General features: G+C 42.0%; 1 protein-coding gene across 2 annotated transcripts in view; it reads right to left on the bottom strand.

The window, feature by feature from the left end:
- Nucleotides 1-12476, bottom strand: part of TTC39B (tetratricopeptide repeat domain 39B) — a 71956-nt gene extending 59480 nt beyond the window's left edge. Inside the window, exon 1 of one of the 2 annotated variants that reach the window (XM_066180822.1) lies at nt 12237-12476. In XM_066180822.1, the coding sequence (XP_066036919.1) occupies nt 12237-12287 (51 nt within the window). In that variant the 5' untranslated portion in view covers nt 12288-12476. Of the gene's footprint in view, nt 1-11670; nt 11721-12236 lie in introns of those variants that run through there. The other variant, XM_066180823.1, reaches the window with a different exon arrangement.
- Between the last annotated feature and the right edge of the window lie 8036 nt (nt 12477-20512).

The raw sequence follows: 20512 nt of genomic DNA, 5'->3' as shown, positions 1-20512 counted from the left end.
TCTCCTAAGTTTAGTTCCAAAGCTTTTCACACTTCTCTTGACAAGGAATATAATAGTAAACATTATAAGATTACATCTTTATCATCTATTAACAATAATATAACACTCAGATTAAAATGGCTCAAACACCATCATTCTCCCTCAATGCAGTCAGCAGAATTACTTTTCAAGATACTTTTCTTACTGGGAAGAGCCAAAAAGCTCTATTTCATGAAGTATCCGGTTATGCTACAGTTTATCAAAAAAATCAAAAAGCACTTCAGTTTCACATCCCATATTATATATGACTTTTCTCAAAGTCATTCTTTTAAATTGTATTTGTAACTAATTACTGTTTCCCCAAATAAAGGTGGGAGGGTTTTGTCGAAAATGTGGAATACTTCAGTTTTTGCATGTTTCTTCAGTTCCTTCTAGCCAGCTGAGCCATAAGAATCTTGAACATCTGTGTAAGATGCCTCACTGCTGCTGTTGGCTGGGGTAGAGTTAATTTTCTTCACGGCGGCTGATATAGGGCAGTGTTTTGGATTTGTGCTGAACACAAGAGTTGATAATATAGAGACATTTTCATTACTGCTGAGAGGAGCTTACACACAGGCAAGGCCATTCTGCTTTTTGTATTCCATTCTGGGGAGGAAGTTGGAGGTGGGGAGGTTGGGAGGGGACACAGCAGGGGCAGGTGACCCAAGCTGACCAGAGGGATATTCCAGACCCTGTGGCATCATGCTCAGTAAGTAAAGGGGAGGAAGAAGAAGAAAGCAGAGGAATCTCTGGAGTGGTGGCCTTTGTCTTCCCAAGTCACTGTCACCTCTGAGGGAGTCCTGCTCTCCTGGCGATGACTGAACACCTGCCTGCCCATGGGAAGCACTGAATTAACTCCTTGTTTTGCTTTACTTTTGTGCTCAGCTTTTGCTTTCCCTAGTAAACATTCTTTCTCTCAACCAATTAGTTCTCTACCTTTTACCCTTCTGATTCTCTCCCAAATCCCACTGGTGAGGGAGTGAGTGAGCGGCTGTGTGAGCTATCAGCTGCACTTAATTCTCACCTAAAAAGAAATGCATTTTCCAAATCCACAACTGATAATTCTATTTCTCCACCATATTTCCGGTGGCAAGCTCAGGTTTTGCCACAGGACCTTAGAGTAGCCACTTGACCATAAATTACTATACATACTAAAGAGGGGGAAAGAACAAAAAAAAAAAAAAGCCACTAAATATTTCCTATGCCTAGAAACTTAGTAATTTTGTAGAAAAGGGAAAAAACCAAAAACAAACAAACAAAAAACCCAAACAAAAATACAAAAACAAAACCAAACAAAACCCACCAAACTCAAAACACAAATAAACAAACAAATTTTTTAAAAAAACACACAGCCATGAAGTCATTAAGTTTAACTAGCTGGCCCACTAGATTCGGTAAGAACAGTCCTAAGGGAGAGAATCCAGATAAAACATTTTCATTCTAGTCCATTATTTCTTGGTGAAAATAAAAGCCAGTCTGATACACTCTATCACCACTATAATCTCACTTTGCTCAACCAAAGCTAATAGGAATATTTTTTCTTTCCTCTGGCGTATTACTACTTACAGACAAGTATTTCTATTCATCTACTCAACACTACGCTTTTTAGAAGAACCAGTACTGCCAAGCGTTGTCAGACACACAGTTATTTTCAGGAACAGGTTTTCCACAAACCTTTCTGTTTGGATGACAGACTGTCCTTGTACACCCTCCAATAAGAGGACTTCTGGAGACCAAGAGTGGGTGTGATTCCTGGGGATGGTAAGGAATCAAAGAAGTGCTGCACACCCAAAAACTGGCTTGCAAAAGTTTATACACCACTCTATTGCAAACTGAATGCATTAGAGAACTGGAATAAAAACACGATACATTCACTGCATCACAACAAAAAATACCATTGCTACTAAGATATTAGATCGTAGGATCATCCGTGGACAGCAGGGAAAAGGAATTCTGCTGACCTGAGAAATTCTAGAATACGTGATTTTATTGCAAGGGTCGTGGGTAAAGAGGGCCTTGCCTTCAGCCACCAGCCTTGGCTGAAGGGAAGTCTCAGACAGAGCGGGAGAAAGAACAAGGGGGTACGAGTTATGAGAGAAAGGAGCGAGGGAGCTAGGTGGCAAGGGTCAGAGAGCAGGGGGAAGAGCGAGAGAGCAGGGAATAGAGAGCGGTGAAGAGGCAAGAGCAGAAGAGGAGCTAAGAGAGGAGCCGGGATAAGAGTGGAAGAAGTAAGAGCAAGGAGTAGAGTGTGAGGTCCTCTTTACAATGCATTATATCTCCTTTTGTGATGAATATTCTAATTTACAGTGACCAACCAATACAAGACACAAAATCCTATAGAATCTACATATAGCCTGTAAGAACTACTACATTACCATACTGTGTTATATTTTAAACTCCAGAAAGTACTCCTTGGACTTTTCTGTTTTGCTGTATCGACCTCTGGTTTCTTAGCCAGCAGAAAGGTGTCATTCCATCAAAAGGGATTCTTCTTCAGCTGGCTAGGCTATTGTTTTCCGGTTATATAGTAACTAAGATTCGGTATCCTACAACTCAAAGTAAGCTTCCTTTTCTATTTCGATTATAGGTTTCATATTTTCAGAATCTTTTGCTAAACAATCATATTTATAAGGTTTCCCTGATTCATCTTCCCCAACATTAGACCATCTTGCCTTAGTATATGGTAATAGCGTTACTTCTTTACTCCAGAATAAGATGACAAGCAAGTCTTTACTTGCTTGATAAGAAAACTTTACCGTTAGCACTTGGTGTTTGGGCATAAGCCCACATGTCTGTGATATTTACTTACCTGAGAGGGCTTAGAAAAGCAGAAGGAATTTTTAGCTCTCACAAATTCTCCCATTTCTGACTATTTAAGCAGACACGACTAACCGTGGCACGCAGGTACTGGCCATTTCCAGACTCAAATCAAAACACATACCAACAGCAGCATGTATCCAACTCTCAGACTGCTTCTCAAGTCTCTAACTGCACAGTTTTGCCCTCTTTTCAAAATGAGTATGGTGATCCATCATTTCTGTTCCCTCTAATATAATTCTGTTTCTATTAATCCAGAATAAACAGCATTTGTTAAATTTACTGGGCATTGTGTGCTGGCCTATATTCCTGCCAGCCTGACACCAGCAACTGTGATCTTATCTCCACCTCCTGTGCTTGCGTCACACAGGAAAAGAAAACCATACTAGTTGCAATAGCAAGGAAATGTACAAATATGCCCTTATGGTTAGGCAACTATAGGGATTTACTTAAGACAGGAGGCATAAGATCAGACATGCCTGTCACCTACTCCTATGTTGAGTCATCCTGGTTGATGCTGGTTAGCATGGTCTGCCAAGAAGCAACGAAGTCCCTTTTCTCTTTCAACACACAACCTCTCTGCCAAGAGAGGGGCCCAGCAAGAACCTTTATCCAAGCCAAGACATCAACTTCTAGCAGTCTCAACAAGCTCATCAGGCCTAGGAGTTTTTCCAACCATATTGGGACCAACATGTCAGCAAAAGAAGAACAAACATTTGCAGAACCAAACGTGTTTCTACAAATTTGTAACTCTCACATAGATTGACTGGAACGACAAGAAGCAAACCATTCCCCGCTAAGCTTATATACAAAACAGAACTGTCTTTCCATATAAGTTGTGCTCTTTCTAAAGCTGTGGATGGCTCAACCCTGGTGGTGTTCAAGGCTAAGATAGACAAGGCAACTGGGTCTACTGGGAGGTGTCCCTGCCCTGGGTTGGGGGGTGGGGTCTAGATGATCTTTCATGTCTCTTCAAACCCTTAACATTCTATGATTCTACAGTGGCTGACAAGCTTTTAGCTACAATTACCAAGGCAATTGTATGATTTACAATTGTAATGACAGTAACTTCCACTGCTCCAAGAAAAGGCTACATATTGGATGCTAGTTCCCACACCAGAATAGCAGCAGTTCAATATACAAAGAATACCCAAAACCTTAAGAATAAAGCTAACTCTTCCTTTCGGTTATACTGTTTTCCATTCATTTAGAAGTAAGTATTTAAGTATCATCACCTTGCACCCCTCCTCCAAGGAAAAAAAAAAAACACAACAACAACAACCAACCAAACAAACCCAAAAACTAAACCAAACCTCAGAAAAGAAAAAGCAAAATTTACTCCCCTTTTAAAATTCACTTCATAGGTACATAGCTTTCCCAATTTACGTCAGCTCTGTCTCCCTAAGAGGCACGTGGTTCTTTCTACAGTGAACCCACCTTTTCCCATATCTTCTGCACCTTTTATCTCTTCCTCTGAAGAGAAACAGCTCACAGGTTAATAACAGCAAATATTAAATAAGAAAATTTAATTTGAATACTGCATACTTCTTTTTCCTTTCAGTAAATCAATGAAGACTTGGTTTCTTTGGCTACCCAGCTTCCAAATTCGGTTGCAGCCAACCAAGGAACACAAATGCATGACTCTAGGAAGCAAATAAGAAAAGGAAAATCACAAAAAATAAAAGTAAGCCATCTCAGATCAACCTAGGTAGTATGAAATTGGAGCACACATCCTTATTTCAGATAGTAGTCACAAGGAAACACTGTACCTCTCAACAGGTACACAAGTATACTCAACAGGCATAAGTAAAGCAAAGTTTTATTTGAACTCAAGAACTTCAGAATTTTGGAAGGAAAGACAGCAACCTAATTTTATTTACTAAAAAATAAATTACTAGTCAGATTTAGTTTTCCATTTGTGCTGCTGAAACAGAATGGTCCTTATCTTAGATGCAGATGTGCTCTGACAGTAGGAAAGACCAACATAGAACCAGGAAAAACAGATGAGCCAGGTGCCAAAGCACAATACTTTCAATAAAGCAGACAAGAGGAGTACAAATTTTACATTCTTCAGTTGAGCAAAGTCTACTTATTAAAGAAACAAACCCATACAAGTCAGATGAGGATGTTTAAATATATGTATATATATATCCTTCCGCAGAGGAAGCACCCCCACTACCACTTCCCAACTCCGTATTTCCAACAAATTCTAGTTTTAAAGGTGAAAATGGCACCACAGTAGCTTGCTTCCAGTTTCTCAAAGTCCCTGTAGAGATCACCATCTCTCACCACTGAGACTGCTGAAAAATCCTCAGCATAAACATGAGAGAAAATAGCCAGTGTGGCACATTCTAAAGTGCTGTACGTTTATTCTAAAGAGCATTATTATATTAAGCTACTGATGTAAAAAAAAGCATACCACTAGCAAGTTCTTTCATCATAAGTGCAGCAGCTGCTGCAGCAGTAGATGAAACTCTTGAGTACTTAAACCAAGTACTAACCGGCTTTTGAATTAAAGATGATGCTGGTTTCATTTGAAATTAGCTCTGAAGATAAACTGTCCAGGCTAGTAAAGCCAGCCTATACAGTGTTTATCCCTGCTTGGGCAGTTCAAGAGAGTACAACATGCATCATAAGACCTTCATTACCTAAATTTTCCTTAATAGCTTAGTTTAGAGATGAGGAACAGATTAGCTGAATCGGCCAAGCTGTCCTTAATACAAGCCTGTCATGGCTTGTACCTACAACTAAGCCAGCAAGTAAATACCATGCAGATGCTCTCTCACCCCATCACACCTCACATCCCCCACCCCATCCCTCCAGCAGGGCTGTGTTTCAAACCTGGGGCAGTCAGTTCCAGGTGTACCTGACACCTCTCCAAGTGAAAGCAAACTGTAGCCTACACTCTGCTGCCAAAGGGACTGAGAAAAATGCATTAACAATTATCAGTTGTGGCACCACTCGGCCACCTTTGGTTCCGGCTGTTATTGAAGTCACAGCATGTCCAGTACAGCAGCACTTGGAGGTGGCCTGACTTCAACCATGCCACAAGAGTCTATGATCAAACTCCACTCTCCCCTAGACTTAACTGCTTGTATGGTGCTATCAGAGGGGTAAGTGGGTCTTGCTGATCTCTCCTTGGCTCTGGAATTGACAGTTCAGATTCTGGGTGAGAATCATGGTGTCTCTGCTGGTGCTAGGCAGAGACACCAAAAGCTCACTGGTACCCTTTTGAGCCCTTGAAATGTAGTCTCCTGAAGTAGCCTGTGCCAAGGATGCACAGGCCTCTGGGGCCATCACAGTAAGGTGCTTTTGCCACTCATTCCCAGTCAAGCTCACTTCAGGCTCCAACACAGTCAGCTACTGGAGTGCCCTTGTCACTCCAAAAGTACAAATGGGTTCTAACTCTTTACTGCTTGACTGTGCACTGGTGTCTGCTAGAGCCATATACACCCAGGGGTCTGGCATGCTAGGCCATCAGATCCACAGAGTCCAATAAACATAGTTACCTCTCTCCTCCATCTGGCTGGAGAAGGGCCCTTCCACTCCTGATCACTGGACTGTCCATTTCATATAAAGAAAACAAGATTATAATTTCTTTCCAAAAAATTAGGAGAAAGATAAGACCTTCCACTCTGGTGAACTGCCCACTGGAGACTGGAGGAACAACTTTCCTGGTAAAAAAAACATTTGGGATTGTTCTTTTCCCTACAACTCAGGCACCAATGCCTCTAGGGTTGAAGGTAGGTTTTCTATCCCACTTTCTCAAGTCTGTTCTGTGATCCGTCAGATACAAACACAGGGCAACCCACTGTGTCTACCTTCTACATCCTCTCTCTTGAGTAGAAGAACACTTACTGTTTGTTAATAGCAGACATACTGGGTCATACAAATGGGGAGTAGGATCTATCATTTTTTTTTGTTGTTGCTGAAAGTTCTGGAACAGTTTTTCCCATTTTTCAAGCAGTTTTTCCACAGCAAAGACCAGCACAGCCAGGGACTCAGTACTGCCAGAGCTGGCAAGCCACTTTGCCCACCACCACTGCCTCTTTGTCTCCCCAGCTACCCAGCTTTGTCTCATTACCACCAATAAACTGGCACACAATCACAGTGCATGATGCACTCCAGTCATACTACCACCACCATGGGTCATGTGCACTGGATTTCATCTGGATCTGTGGGTAACTGCACACTGTTTTGGCCATAATAAATCACCTCTAGCATGGTTGATTCCCTCATGTACTGGACAAGGAGGTCCACTTGCCTGGGTGGCATATAACATCTCCCAAGATGGGACACCTCTCCTTCACACCTGACAGGAGTCACCTCCAGAGTACGATGACTTATATCCTCCTAACTGTCTTGTTGGTGCCCCCTTCTGCAGAAAAAAATCCCAGCTGCTTCCCAACTCTAAAATTCCAGGCTACTAGCCCTGTTATTGCAGCACCAGAGCCAGCAGGTAACAATGTGCTAATCTGGACCGTGGCTGAAGTCTCTTCACATATTCCACAGTTGGCTCAGGGAGAGGTATTGAATTATTGAATTATTGTCTCTTTTCTGTCTTTTCCTCCTGCTCTTGTGATAGCCCTGCTTCACCCTATTTAATTATGAGTTGATTTCTGTGTCCATTTCTTCTTGTTCATACAAGTGACTTACACCTGTAAGGGCTGTTTCAGGTCAGAGTTAGAGCCTGTGACCTTCTTGACATATTTAAAGACCTTCTCTTCCTCTGAGGGTACTGAGTACGACTTTTCCTTCATGAAGCTATAGTGGCTCTTACCAACACCTGCACTGACCTTCGGGTGTTTTTCAATAACTCCCAGAATAATCTCCACACTTTTACCAGTCACAGAAGGGAGACTGAGGGGCCTGTAGTTTCCAGGATCACCTCTGTAGGCCCTTCTCTTGGGAAAATGTTAGCCAGATCACAGTTGACTGGGACCTCTCCAGATTCCCAAGACCATTCAAAAATCATTGAAAGATGAATGACATCAGCCAGCTCTTCTGAGTACTCTTGGCTGAATCCTATCAGGCCCCACAGACTTCTGGGGATCCAGCTAGTTTTTCATTCTCATGGTCATGGTCCTCCAGCTCAGGGTGCTGGGACGTGTTTTGCCCATTTTCAGTGTTGACAAGACAGGCAAAAAAAAGCATTAAACATTTCTGCCTTGTCTATGTCCCCATTTGGGAAGTGATCATCCTCATCCTCTATGGGCTAACATTATTTCTGCACTGCCTTTTGCTACTGACATATCAAAGAAAAAAACCTTTTTTTGTTGTTCTGAAACTCCTCACCATGTTCAGCTGAGCTTTGGACGCACAAATTTTCTCCTTACAAGGGAAAGCAGCATCTCTGTATTCCTTCCATGTCACTAATATAACAAGAGCTTTTAAGAATTTGTTCTAACATGTTCTAGTAAGATTTGTTATTATCTGAACTCATTATACCTCCTGTTGGGCATGAGAAAAACACTGTCCCGGTTTAACACCAGTCAGCAACCAAGTATCCCACAGCCACTCAACTTGCTCACCCCTCTTGCCAGTGAGATGGGAATAAGATTGGGCAGAAAAGGTAAAATCCATGGGTTGAGATAAAGACAGTTTAATAACTGAAATCAAGTAATATTAATAATAATAACAGTAGAGAAAGGGGGAAAGAGAAAGGAATAAAACCCAAGAGAAAGAAGTGATCCACAATTTCTCACTACACCCAGACTATCCCCAGGCAGTGACTGACCCCTCCCAGCTGATTCTCCCCAGTTTATACATTGGGCATGATGCTCAAGGGTATGGAATATAACTTTGGCCAGTTCAGGCCACCTGTTCTGGCCATGGTCACTCACAGATTCTTGTGCACCTGGTAGCTGGCAGCACATGAGACACTGAGAAAGTTCTTGGTTTAGGGTAAGCACTACCTAGCAACAACTAGAAATCACTGTTATTCAGAGGATTCTCATACTAAATCCAGAACACAGCATTGCACCAATTCACTCTATCCCAGCCAAAGTCAGGACAAAGCTTTAAGAGTTTACCACAGCAAGAGCACTAAATCACCTTCAGATCTGTAAATAATCCTTAGACTGGCTCCCTTTGGCCAAGCTAGGAATTCTTTTAGCATCTAGATGCTTCTTGATCCTAAACAATTCTGTCTAGCCACAAACCTCAGATGCACAAGGACCTTGGTTGGGTTTGTGGGTTAATTTTATTTTAATTGATAGGGAATCCCCAAGTAACCAATTAAGCTGGCTTTAAGACTTTGAAAAACCAGGGCAGCAAAGAGTGAACTTAATGGGAAGCAGATCTGTCCCGCTATTTTAAGTAATCTTTAGACAGTGGGGGGGCGGGGGGTGGGGATGGGAAGAGGGTGAATGGAGAGAAGAATTAAAGTTTTGCTTGAAGACTCTTTAGTGGCTGGGAATGCTACTTTGCCCTTAACCTTATGCATATCTGTCCAAATTTCCAACCCATTCCAAAGGAATACCAGTATGAATTCTTTTAGGGGGTGAATTCAGTATCATACAGCAGTTTAAGTGGCGATGGTATATCATGTCTGAGTTCACAACTGGCCACACCACAGGTGAACACTTTGATCACATAGTAATCAGGAAACTGCTCCCTAGTAAAGAATGACCACAAACACTTCAACACCACATAAGCAACACAGCACTCAGGAAAATCCTGAGTTTAATAGCCATTTGTTTTCCCAGATGGTATACCCATAGCACTATCTCATCTATACAGCCTCTTAGTTTTGGGTCTCTGGTTCCTCTTGGTCGGTTTCTTTTTCTTTAAATAAAAAAACACCAATGAACTAATACACTTGTGTTAGTTGGGTAAAAAAAAAAATCTAAAGATTTATTTACACTTCATGCCATTTTCTCGCTGCTCTCACCTGAAAGCCACAGCTGCAGGACAATGAGATATAAATCCTAAAAAAACCAAACCAAACCAAACCAAACCAAAAAAAAACAAACAAAAAAACCTCAAAAAACAAAAACAAAAAACCAACCAAAAACCAAAACAAAAAACCAACCAACCAAACAAAAAAAACCACACCAAGCAAAACAAAACACCAACCCATGATATCTGGCACTTCCTTGAGCTCAAAGAAGCACCCGGAAAAGCACAAATTTTATTCAGGGACAGACTACAGCAGGGGGCAGCTACCTGGTACTTTATGCTTGGACTTTAGAAGAAGGGCTCTTGCTAGTCTATGTCCTGTTAAGTAGGAAACAATTTCAAGGTTTACCTTGACATATTCCTCTTCAAAGCTTCAGGGGAGAAGTATTTACAAAGCAAGATTCTATGCTAAAAGCTACATTCATACAGTACTAAGCACATACACTTAAATCAGGAAGCAGAGCTCCCATCCACCATGCTCTATGTAAACAATATTATTTAGACACATGTAGCTCATAAAAAGAATAGAGGCTTTATAATGGAGGTTTATAGAGGCATTCTGCTACCTCTGTTTCTCAGCACCACAGCCACTGCACAAACCAAAAAAAAAAATCTAAGACACTTAAAAACAATTACCATGTGTGTGAAATCACAACACGCTTACTTATTTATTTATTTATTAGTAAAGAGACTATACTGAACCTGTAGGCAAAGACAGTCTACAGTGGTCTAGATAACTTCTGCTACAAAAGCAGTGACCATCCCCAAGATAATCATCTGCCCTCTCCTCCGGAACTCTGGAATCTGACCAGGAAAAATCGAAGTACTTTCTGCATTATCACTACAGGCCTGTTTCAGACTCCAAAGAATCAAACACTAAGCAAATCAAGCACATGCAAAGAGCATGAGGACTTTCAGACTTACACTGAGAAAACTTCACACTTTTTGCAAAGTATTGCTCAAATAATGCCTCTTTCATGCCTACTTTCTTTTTTTAATGGCAGTTTCTTTTCCTCTAAAAAGCATCAACATTTAACACCAAACTCAGTGAAGTATATTCTTTCCTACTGTTCACACAGAACAGCCAGGCTACAACAAAGTTGCTGAATACCTGGTTTAACAACTGTGAATTCCAACTATTTGCTTACTGAGAGTTGCAAGAGCTAGTTAATAACTTTTTTCTCCCTACTCTGGAAAAAATCTCAGCTTCACAGAAATGACTTTATAATTTTGCAGTGATTCACTCTGGTACACAATGAAATTCAAGCATTTCATATCCTCTTCACTGCTGCCACATATAACCTCTAGGAAGTAGAAACTTTCACAGGGTGCTCTGAAATTCAAGCTAGCATATATTCCCACTCTCTAAGCGTATATTTCCATTCTCTAACCAAGAAAAAGGACAAGCTAGTTCCACAGGACTACACAGCATAACAAGTCCTACACAGACATTAGTCACTTGCCCCATTGTACAAAACACTGCCACACCTCAAACACTGGGCAGTGAATAAAACCCAACCTATTACGTACTCATTCATAAATTGTCTTCAGCAAAATTTGGGCAGATTTGCCTCGCCAATTTTCCTGAAGAAGCTGCTGGATGCATGCAACACTAAAAGCGTTCAGTCTAGACTGTGCAGTCAAAAATCAAGTCTGTATTCCCACACACGCACGCCAGGACCGCGATCTGTGTTTAAAAGCACGCTCCAATTAAAACTGCCTCAGTTTGGCAGTACCGTTCTCAAAAGCCCATATAGAACAATACTTTACAATCACCAGTTTCCGAGAGGTGTTGTCAAGGAATCCTGGTACCGTGTTCTCCTAGACAGACAGTATAACAAGGAAAATCTTCAAGCGATCGTTTGAAGGGATTTCTGTCTGGGCTGTTTGAAGGACCTTTAATAAACCAACGGTGAAATTACTAACGCATCTTACATCAACTACAGCTCTGACCGGCTGCATTTCCCAGACAGTTAAAGCGCCCATGGAAGACCCCACGCACACGGAGCCCTCTCGGACACCCCGAGAGCGAGGCCTAGGCGGTTGAGCAGAGCCGGGGGTCGCCGTTGACCTCACATCTGTCCCTCGCCCACGTGCGCGGAGTCGCGCCCGCCCCCCGGCAGGGACGCACACCGGACCGGCGGCGCGGCACGCTCGCACGGAGCAGCGCAGAGCTGGGGTTAAAGAAAAATTTAAATAAATAAATAATAATAATAAAGACTAAAAAAAAGAAAAAAAAGGAGGGGTATGCGGGAAGGGGCCGCCTGCGGCCCCGCTGCCGGGACAACTCTCCCCAACTCCAGGACTCGCCCCTAGACGGGCGGCCAGGCCTGCCTCTTATCTTGTCTGGCCACCCGCCCATCAGCCCCCACCGCGGAGCAGGTGGGCGACCGGGACGGCCGGTGCAGCGGAGTCCCCTCCCGCATCTCCCTCGCTGCCGCCGGGGACGGCCGCTCGCTCTCCGCACGCCCGGAGCCCCTCGGCAGTCACCCTCCGTTTACCTCCTCGCCGCCGCCGCCGCTCTCCTCCGTGCCGTTTCCTACGCTCGCCATGTTCCCAATCCGCTGCCCGCCGCGAGAGATCTCTGCGGCCGCCGCGCCCCGTCCACTGCTCACAGCCCAGCGGCGGTGCCGCCCCTCGCCCTTCCCGGCCGCCCCCGCTCAATCCGGCCCGGTCTGGCCCGGTCTTGCCCCTCTCCTCCCGACCGGTCCACCCGCGGCCGCGCTCGCCTCGTCCTCCCGCCCCGGCCGCACCGCGGCTCCGGCGGCCGCGCCCCCTCGTTTGCATGGCAGAACCCGCCCCCGCCGGTCGCGCCCCGCTGGCCCTTGGCTGCCGCCCGCGCCACAGCGCCCGCGCTGCCTCTCGGCAGGGGCGGCATGGGATGTCCCGGGGCCGCCCGGTTCGGAGGCGGTCGGAGTGTGCGGCTGGACGGGTCGGAGCAAGGAAGCGTCGTCCCAAACTCGTGCCGAGGCCCCCGTCCTTCCTCCGCCCTGCAGCCCCACCTCCAGCCACGCTACCGCTTCGCGCCACCGTGACCGGCTGCACTACATGAGGTACCGCAAAGCTCCTCGCAGCCGTTCCCGCAGTGTCATTTCAGTGTCTGGGTTACCTGCGCGGCAGCCCTGGCCAATTCAGCACACCTGAACCAGCGGTGGCTGACTGGCGGTCTGTGCCGGGCACCAGCAGCCTCCGCCGGGATCTGCTGCGCCGCCCGGCCAGCTCCAGGGAAGGGTAGCGCGGGCTGTGCTCCTGTCCGGACGGACCTCGGGTAGCACTGCCTGTAGACCCTGCCACTCCGATGTTGTCAGTCAGCTACAGGTATTCAGTATCTAATGCCCGGGAGAAACTTGCATTTACAGTCTTTCAGCACCCAGTGGCCAGGCTTTGGGGAAGAGCGGCTTCATCGCCATGCCGGCTATCACTTGCAAAGCAGACTGCTCTCTGAGAGCTGTGGAGTCCCCCACCTCACCTTGTCCCGTCATAATGCTCTTTGCTCAAAATATACCAATTTCCACTTCTCTGTATTCTGCCAGCTGAGGTCAATGACAACTAAAAGGCAGGTAGCATGATGCTCACTTCCTACTGGCTAATTCTCTGTCACAGCCCTTGTTAAAAAATACATACAGTTTTGGTATATGGCTTTCATTAGAACCAGAGAGAGATTAAGAGAGAAAGAGAATTGAACAGATTCAGCTAACCAAGAGGTAGATACAGTCTTAAGAGCTTTGTGCAAGATTTAGGAATAGTCTAGATAGACACCAAGTCCTTAAGTCTAAGAGGCAGAAGTACAGGCTTTCAATGTAGACTCACAACTGAAGTGTCCCTACTAATCTTATGTAGACTGCTCTGCTATATCTGCTATTTTTACCCAGCTCAGCTAAGTAAAAAGGGGAGAGGAACCTAGGATAAATATATTCATTTTTCCTGCAAAATTCAGTTAGGGTATCACAGATACACTGTTCTCCCATATTCACATTGCACTTGAATGAGTTTCTTCACTGGCAACTTGTTGGAAGATACTCCAGTGATATTAATATTTTCCAGGATTGAACTGAAGCACATGAAATATACCAGTCATGCAAAAGCAGTAGACAGGCTCATACATGCTTTGTATTTGACTCACGGCACAGTCATGTCTGCCCACATGTCAGCTCCACCTGAAACCCTTTTTTATGCTGTTCACAAGAATTATTCTGCAAGTTATCATTCTCTTCTGAAAACATGATTCTCTTTCTGTTGTTCAACTCCAAAGGCAACCACTGTTTGGGGTATCCTTTAGCTTAGTGCAGCATACTACCTCCGTTTCAAACCCAGTTTTTGACCACTGTTATTATTTAACAAATACTGTGGGATATGCAGTATGCGTGTAGGATAACTAATACATAAGGTCTGGATGAGAACTAGTTATGCCATTCTGTAGAAGCCACACATCTAAGCAGTTATGCACTAGCAACAGAGAAAAAAAACTTAGCACAATCACTTTAGTTCTTGTAGAAATTGTTAATGGACTATAGCACACACGCTTCTAAAGTTAGGTTGGGGGAAATCCCATTAATGTGCAGAGTGTTAAGTCATGGATGGTTACTCTACATGTGGAAGACATAGCCCCATGAGTCAGAGGTTCAGTTAATGTACTCAGCAAGCTCAAGATCAAGGACTAATTCATCACCATTTTGTCAAAATTAGCTCTTGATAGGTTTCATTTATATTATTGTATTCTTTCTTCCCCACCAAGTCCTTTAGTTGACTTGTAGTCTTGGGCAGATTTAGGGCTATATAAAGCAATGGCCTTTCTCCAGTCAGAACAAAGATGTGTACTAAAATAATTGTGGAAGAGATGACTACATCAAATCGTGTCTGATCGAGGTAACTAAGGCATGAAAATTGCTACTGAAGTCTGCATACAAGCCCTGGGAATTGCAGAGCCATTACTGAGTTTTGCTTGGTCTTTCACAAGCTTCCACAGCGCTTGCTTTTGATAAGGTCATTGTAATAACAGTCCAAAAGGACATCTCAAAGCCACACCCCAGTTGGCTTTAATTAAATTTAATAATTCCTCCCCTTCTCACTTGAAATGTAAGCATTAAAGAAAATCCTTGTAAATTCCTCGTACCATTTTCCATTTGTAAAAAAAATAAACAAAACCAAACCCACCACTTCTGAAGAAATATGAACAAGAAATAATAGGTCTTAATCCTCTGAAAAGCCTGCAGCAGTTCTCAGCCAGCTCTAGTTTCTATCCATTTGACTGTAGGTGTCTTGCAGCAAGAATTGGGAAGATTATGAGCTGGTTACTAATCTTTCAAAGAGCATTCAGGGAACATTCCAGTGGATGTGTTGAAAGGATTTTGCTGTGATCTGACAGAGGAGGCAAGACCTCAAGAGTCTGTTCTCCTCTGTCAGGTATAGCTGGATAGAATTCCCACACAGAAAAAGCCTGCCTACATTTTCCTCGTTTTCACAGCCATCACTTGCATGCCTCTCTGTATTAACACTGTTTGGATATTTGATACTTCTTCTAGTGTATCCTTTCACAGTATAGCTATTCACTGTGAATTTACCTCAGTAAAAAAATTCATGGGACAATTTGGAAAAAGAAGTATCTTTTTTATATTTTTTTTAGCTTCAGCAATTAATTATAGATCTTACAAGTATGAAGAGTCCTATTCTGCACCTCATTATTAGATAATATAGAAGAATAAAGTCCACCTCAGTATAAACACTTCGTGTTGATACAGTTTTCTTGAGGACTAGAAAATAATCTTTGAGAATACACTCTCTGTAAAAGAAGCCTAGGAAATTGCCCTAGCAGTCCTACAGCTACTTTCCAGTAGGGTTATTCTGTCTTAGACTCAAACAAACAGCAGAGCTGTAAATAACACTCATTAAACAATTAGCAGGTTCCCTGATGGAGCTAGGGCAAGTGAGCAGGGCAGAAACCGACTCCTCCCTAGTTCCAGAAGTATTGTTTCATAAACTACCTATTAGAACAGTGAGTACTCTGAGCAGTAGAAACTGTATGTGACTCTACCCACAAAAATATCTTGTCAAATATTCTTGAGAGAGTCAGAATCACCATATTTAAGGAACACCTTTCAAAATCAAGAGAATGAAATTTCCTACTGCTACACTGAGCTAGAAGCTGGCAAAAAAAAAAAAAAAAAAAAAAAAAAAGGCGAACCACAGACATATAAGACATATATATTTGAAGCAACTTGTCAGAGATACTATTTCATTAAGGAAAGAAAAAAAAAAAGAAAAGAAAGAAAAAAAAAAAAGATGTAACAGCCTGGAGCCAGAAATTGCTGACGGTGTATTTCCCTTTGGATTATAACTGCCATGCCATAACCTCTAGGCAATTAGGGGATTTTTAACCAGCACTTATTTTGCCAATTGAGATGAAGCAACACGTCTTCTTGATGGGAACCAGTATGAAAATATTATTTCTTTCCACAAGCTAAGCTAGTCCATGACACAAACAGTACTTCAGCCATTACTATAGCAACAGCAGTAATCCCTTTAGAATTAAAACACATGGGCATTCATTGATGCATATATGTAGTCGTATGAGGAGGCTAAGGTAGGATTCTAGGATAAATTCAATTCCTGCGCACACACACACACACACACACACACACACACACATACTACCCAATCCTGCAGCAAGTCTCAGGTTTTATCCTAGACTCTAGGAGGAATATTAACCCTCAGTCCCAGCACCCATTTTCCAGCATCCAACTGAAAGGAGGGTGTAGCAAGACACAAAGCAGCCCACCTAGCTAAGTAAATGCAACAGTTAAAGGCACTAGAGTAAGGGAAGTCAGTATACTCAAAACACATGGTCTGGCCTTGGGCCCCAACAAAACCCCAAAAGGGCTGAACTAAGGTACTGAATCAACACACCAAAACATAATATTTATGAAAGACGTGAAAGAAAGTTGGCTTTCCAAACACCTGGCATGCATAGAGGCAGTACTACAGCCTCTATGTAGTACTCATATTCTGCAGACTATAGGCATCAAGTAAAGCTTAAAGTACTGGGTCCTTACACTTAGGAGTAAAAGTGTACTACCTGCAGTAAGCTGCTTCATCTAAATCCTGTTTGTTAGGCCTCTCAAAAATTCTATTTGGAAGTGAAAAACCTAGGTCTTATTTCTTTCACAAATATATATATGTATGCAGAAATTTTATTTGAATACTTAGACTTTCATACTCTGCTAGGCATTCTTTTAGAGAGTCAGAGTGGTTTCAAACTCTCAGATCTTGTTTCCATATTTAGAAGTGGTGGCCATCTTGAAGTAAAGGCGCTTCTTTTTGTCAAACATACATATTTGCCTTCACTCACCATGAATCAAATATTGCAGATGTGGAAAGATGTACAAAACCTCGAAACTGGGAGAGAATGATCAGGAATTTCAGCACGAACAGGATCTTGAACAAGATATTTTAGAAAGTCTCCTCTGTTCAGGGAAGCCCTGCCCCTTTCACAAAGCCAGGGTAAGGACAACAATGAACTTTGGACATGATACAGAGGTTTACCTTGGTTACCATGTGACTTGTTTCTATACACCTAAGCCAGGTTGTATAAGTGCTCCTTGGTGAAAGCATAATACAATTAACTCACTCAGATTTCATGCAGCCTCTAGTTCTTTTACCAATGTATCTACACAGACATTGTTTGCATAATAGTTTCCAGCAACATTTCTAAAGGTGCCATCTCTAATTTAGGGACTATATTTGGATTATTTTCTGTATGCCCTTACAAGCTTCCTAAGGGAGAACCATGAAAGATGTCACTAAAAAAGATTACTTAAAATTTCTAGCCCTAGAAACAAAAAATTCCCCCCCAGAATTTATATACATTTCTCCTGCTCCAAGTGGAGTCAAGGTGTTCTGAGGATGACACCACTTAAACTGGATTTATCCAGAGGTGATACACGGCTTTTCACAACACTATAAATCACAGAATACCTGATCCATCCTCTGCTGAATGTACAGCCAAGCTCAAGGTTAGAGAAGGTTGCATTGGACACACACGTTAAGAACAGCTAATACACCAGGTAAGTACAGACCCCTAAGCAAAACCTCAGAGTACTAGGTCAGACTCAACAGGATGATACATGAAGAAATTGGTAAGCTATACAGAACACCAATAAACAAAAAACAAACAAACAAACAAAAAAACCAAACCAAACCAAAACACCAAAGCATTATTATCTTTTAGAAGGCTTAAAAGTTCCTCTGTTTTTTGTGATTTTAGACAACTAAGCCAAAGATCTACCTGGCATTTCACTGCATTTCAAACTGCAGGTAGGCATCCCATCACCTACACACCTCCTAATTTTACTGGTCAACATTTTCTTTTCTCAACATTCTTACCCTCTTCCATCCCACTCCCACTCTCTGACATTCCATTCTATTTCATTCTATACCATTCCAGCACACTCTCTTTCCCCCCACCCAAAAGAAAAATTAGAAGTTCCCTTTGTTTTTCTAAGTTTTCATATGTTTTCTTTTCTGTTTATCTCCTCTTCTGCTCATTTATCCAACCAAAAGCATTTTCTAGCAGGGGATTAAGAGGCCTCCCCTATAATTCCTCACATCAGGGCAGAAAATTAACCCTTTCCTCTCCTACAGATGGAAGTTATTTATCTTGGTACGTGATGTCTCCCTTTCCCTCCTCTCCCCTATACAACTAAGCAGTTTTCTGCAATTTCAACAAGATATTCTTTGTACCTCTCCCACTCTTATCTCTAAGCCTCTTCCTGTTTATGATCACATTTCATCTCACTGGAAGATTTTGATGTTCTTTTTCCCAGCCTCTTGACAAAGTGGATTTTCACACAGTTTTAGATTAATAGAGGTCAGAAATGACCTCTGTGACTGTTCTTATCCAACTGTCCTTTTTTAAGATATAAAAAGCCACACTAAATTATGGTACTTTTTTAGAAAATAAAATACATTAATGTGCCATCACTACCCCTGACACTAACATGATGCTTGATGTTTGAATGTCATATTGTAAATGATAAAACACCTCTTCTTGCAGAATATCTTGTTAAATAAACCCTTAAGGATGTGCCTGCATTGCTGCACCAAGGTTAATTTTTAATTGGCCCTTTTTTCCTTTGAAACCTTTGGTCTTACTAACAAGCTAAACTGTGTTTTGTCATTTAATACTTTTATTAGCTTCAAGAAATGGAGCACCTTTCCTGTAAATCCTGCAGTAACTGGAGACAATGACATCTTTGAAATTATATTACTTATGTAGCTGAGTCCTTTCCATGTGTTTTTTCATCACATACTGTACTATTTGAAAAGCAATGGAAAAAGCAGTAGCTGCACCTTACAGAATGTTCTGTGCCTTAATAACAAAAGTTTTCAAATATATGTTTGCCAGAAAATATGTGACATCTTTTGTCTATTCATTTCGTTGTTCTTTCATTGCTCTGAAGACAACATGTTCAGGATTGAACCAGCTGAACAGATGGTTGCTATGTGTCCAAGTCATCAGGGAACAAAAATGCCTGAAAGCAACCCCTTCCTTCCCCTCTCCAAAATAAAACCACTGAGACAAAATCCAAAGTGCCACATATACAAATCAATGTCCTTCTTCCTACGAAGAAAAAGGATCCTCACTCAGAGAGCATGTTGCTAAATTGTATTCAAAGGCTTTCCCTTCACACTCTTGGAAAATATATTAATTGATTTATTTATTTACATAGTTGTATTTTAACTCTTGTTAATCGATGGATTATCCATATTATGAATGCTTTTTCTAAAAAACACAGACCTACAAAACTGACAGTATTCCTTCCTCTTGTCATGTAGGCTGCCATGTTCAGAAGCTCCTACTGTAATGCTCGGTCTGGTCCCTCTTCAGTGAAAAGATTTTGCTGCTGTTTGGTGAGGAACTGTCTCTGTGTTTTGCAGCCAGATGCATACATTTAGCTGAGAAAAGCCTAAGGTGCCTCATCTGAGAACATAAACCTTGTTCTGTACATCACAGCACTTGGCTAGTATAAGAGCTCTTAAAGGTTAAATATACCTGTTCCAGCTTCAAAATTCTACATTAGCCAATGGAGAGAGAGACACATAATAAGAATAATGTGAGTTGGTGTATTTTCTTGCTAATATTTATTATTAGAGTGAACAGTATCCATGAGTAACTTAAATACAACTACTGTAGGTTTCAAGTACTTTTTTTCTTAATTTTACTTTGAATTTTAACGGCATCCATTACTTAATTAGCTCATTCAAACCACCTGTTACTTTAGAAGCCCTAAAATTCAAGACCTGTGTAACAAATTTCTGTAAAATGTTTTTATTTACTTTATTAGAATTTATTAATAGATAGATATTAATAGAGTAAAGATAGAATTATAGATGAATCCAAGCCTCCCTTGTCCACATTTTACATTGGTTGTATCTGATCTGGCTCTTATCAAGAGGCCAGTAGGCATGTTAGGATGATGCTGTGCCCAAACTAATATGTTTCCATGCCACTCTGGTGTCCAGCAGTTTTCCAATGTTCCTCCGTTAGGGTTGAAATTATGCATTCTGTATCAAAATGTTAACATAGTACTTTGTGGGAGCTCACTTGTCCAATGATTTGGCAGACTGTCTGAAAGAACTGAGAAATGAAGAAAAATACTCCACAAAAGGATCTAAGGATAAGTGAATTTGTGGAGGACTATGCAGAAAAAGCAAGCATCTGGTGAATTTACAGTCTTTTTGTAGCTAATTTTGGACTTCCAAGACAAATGCGCTAATACAT

The sequence above is a fragment of the Chamaea fasciata genome, unplaced genomic scaffold (genome assembly GCF_029207755.1).
Source record: "Chamaea fasciata isolate MVZ Bird 193981 ecotype frontalis unplaced genomic scaffold, bChaFas1.0.hap1 SCAF_4, whole genome shotgun sequence".
Taxonomy (NCBI): domain Eukaryota; kingdom Metazoa; phylum Chordata; class Aves; order Passeriformes; family Sylviidae; genus Chamaea; species Chamaea fasciata.
The sequence above is the reverse complement of the archived record's forward strand: the minus strand, read 5'-3'. Positions and strand labels throughout refer to the sequence as shown.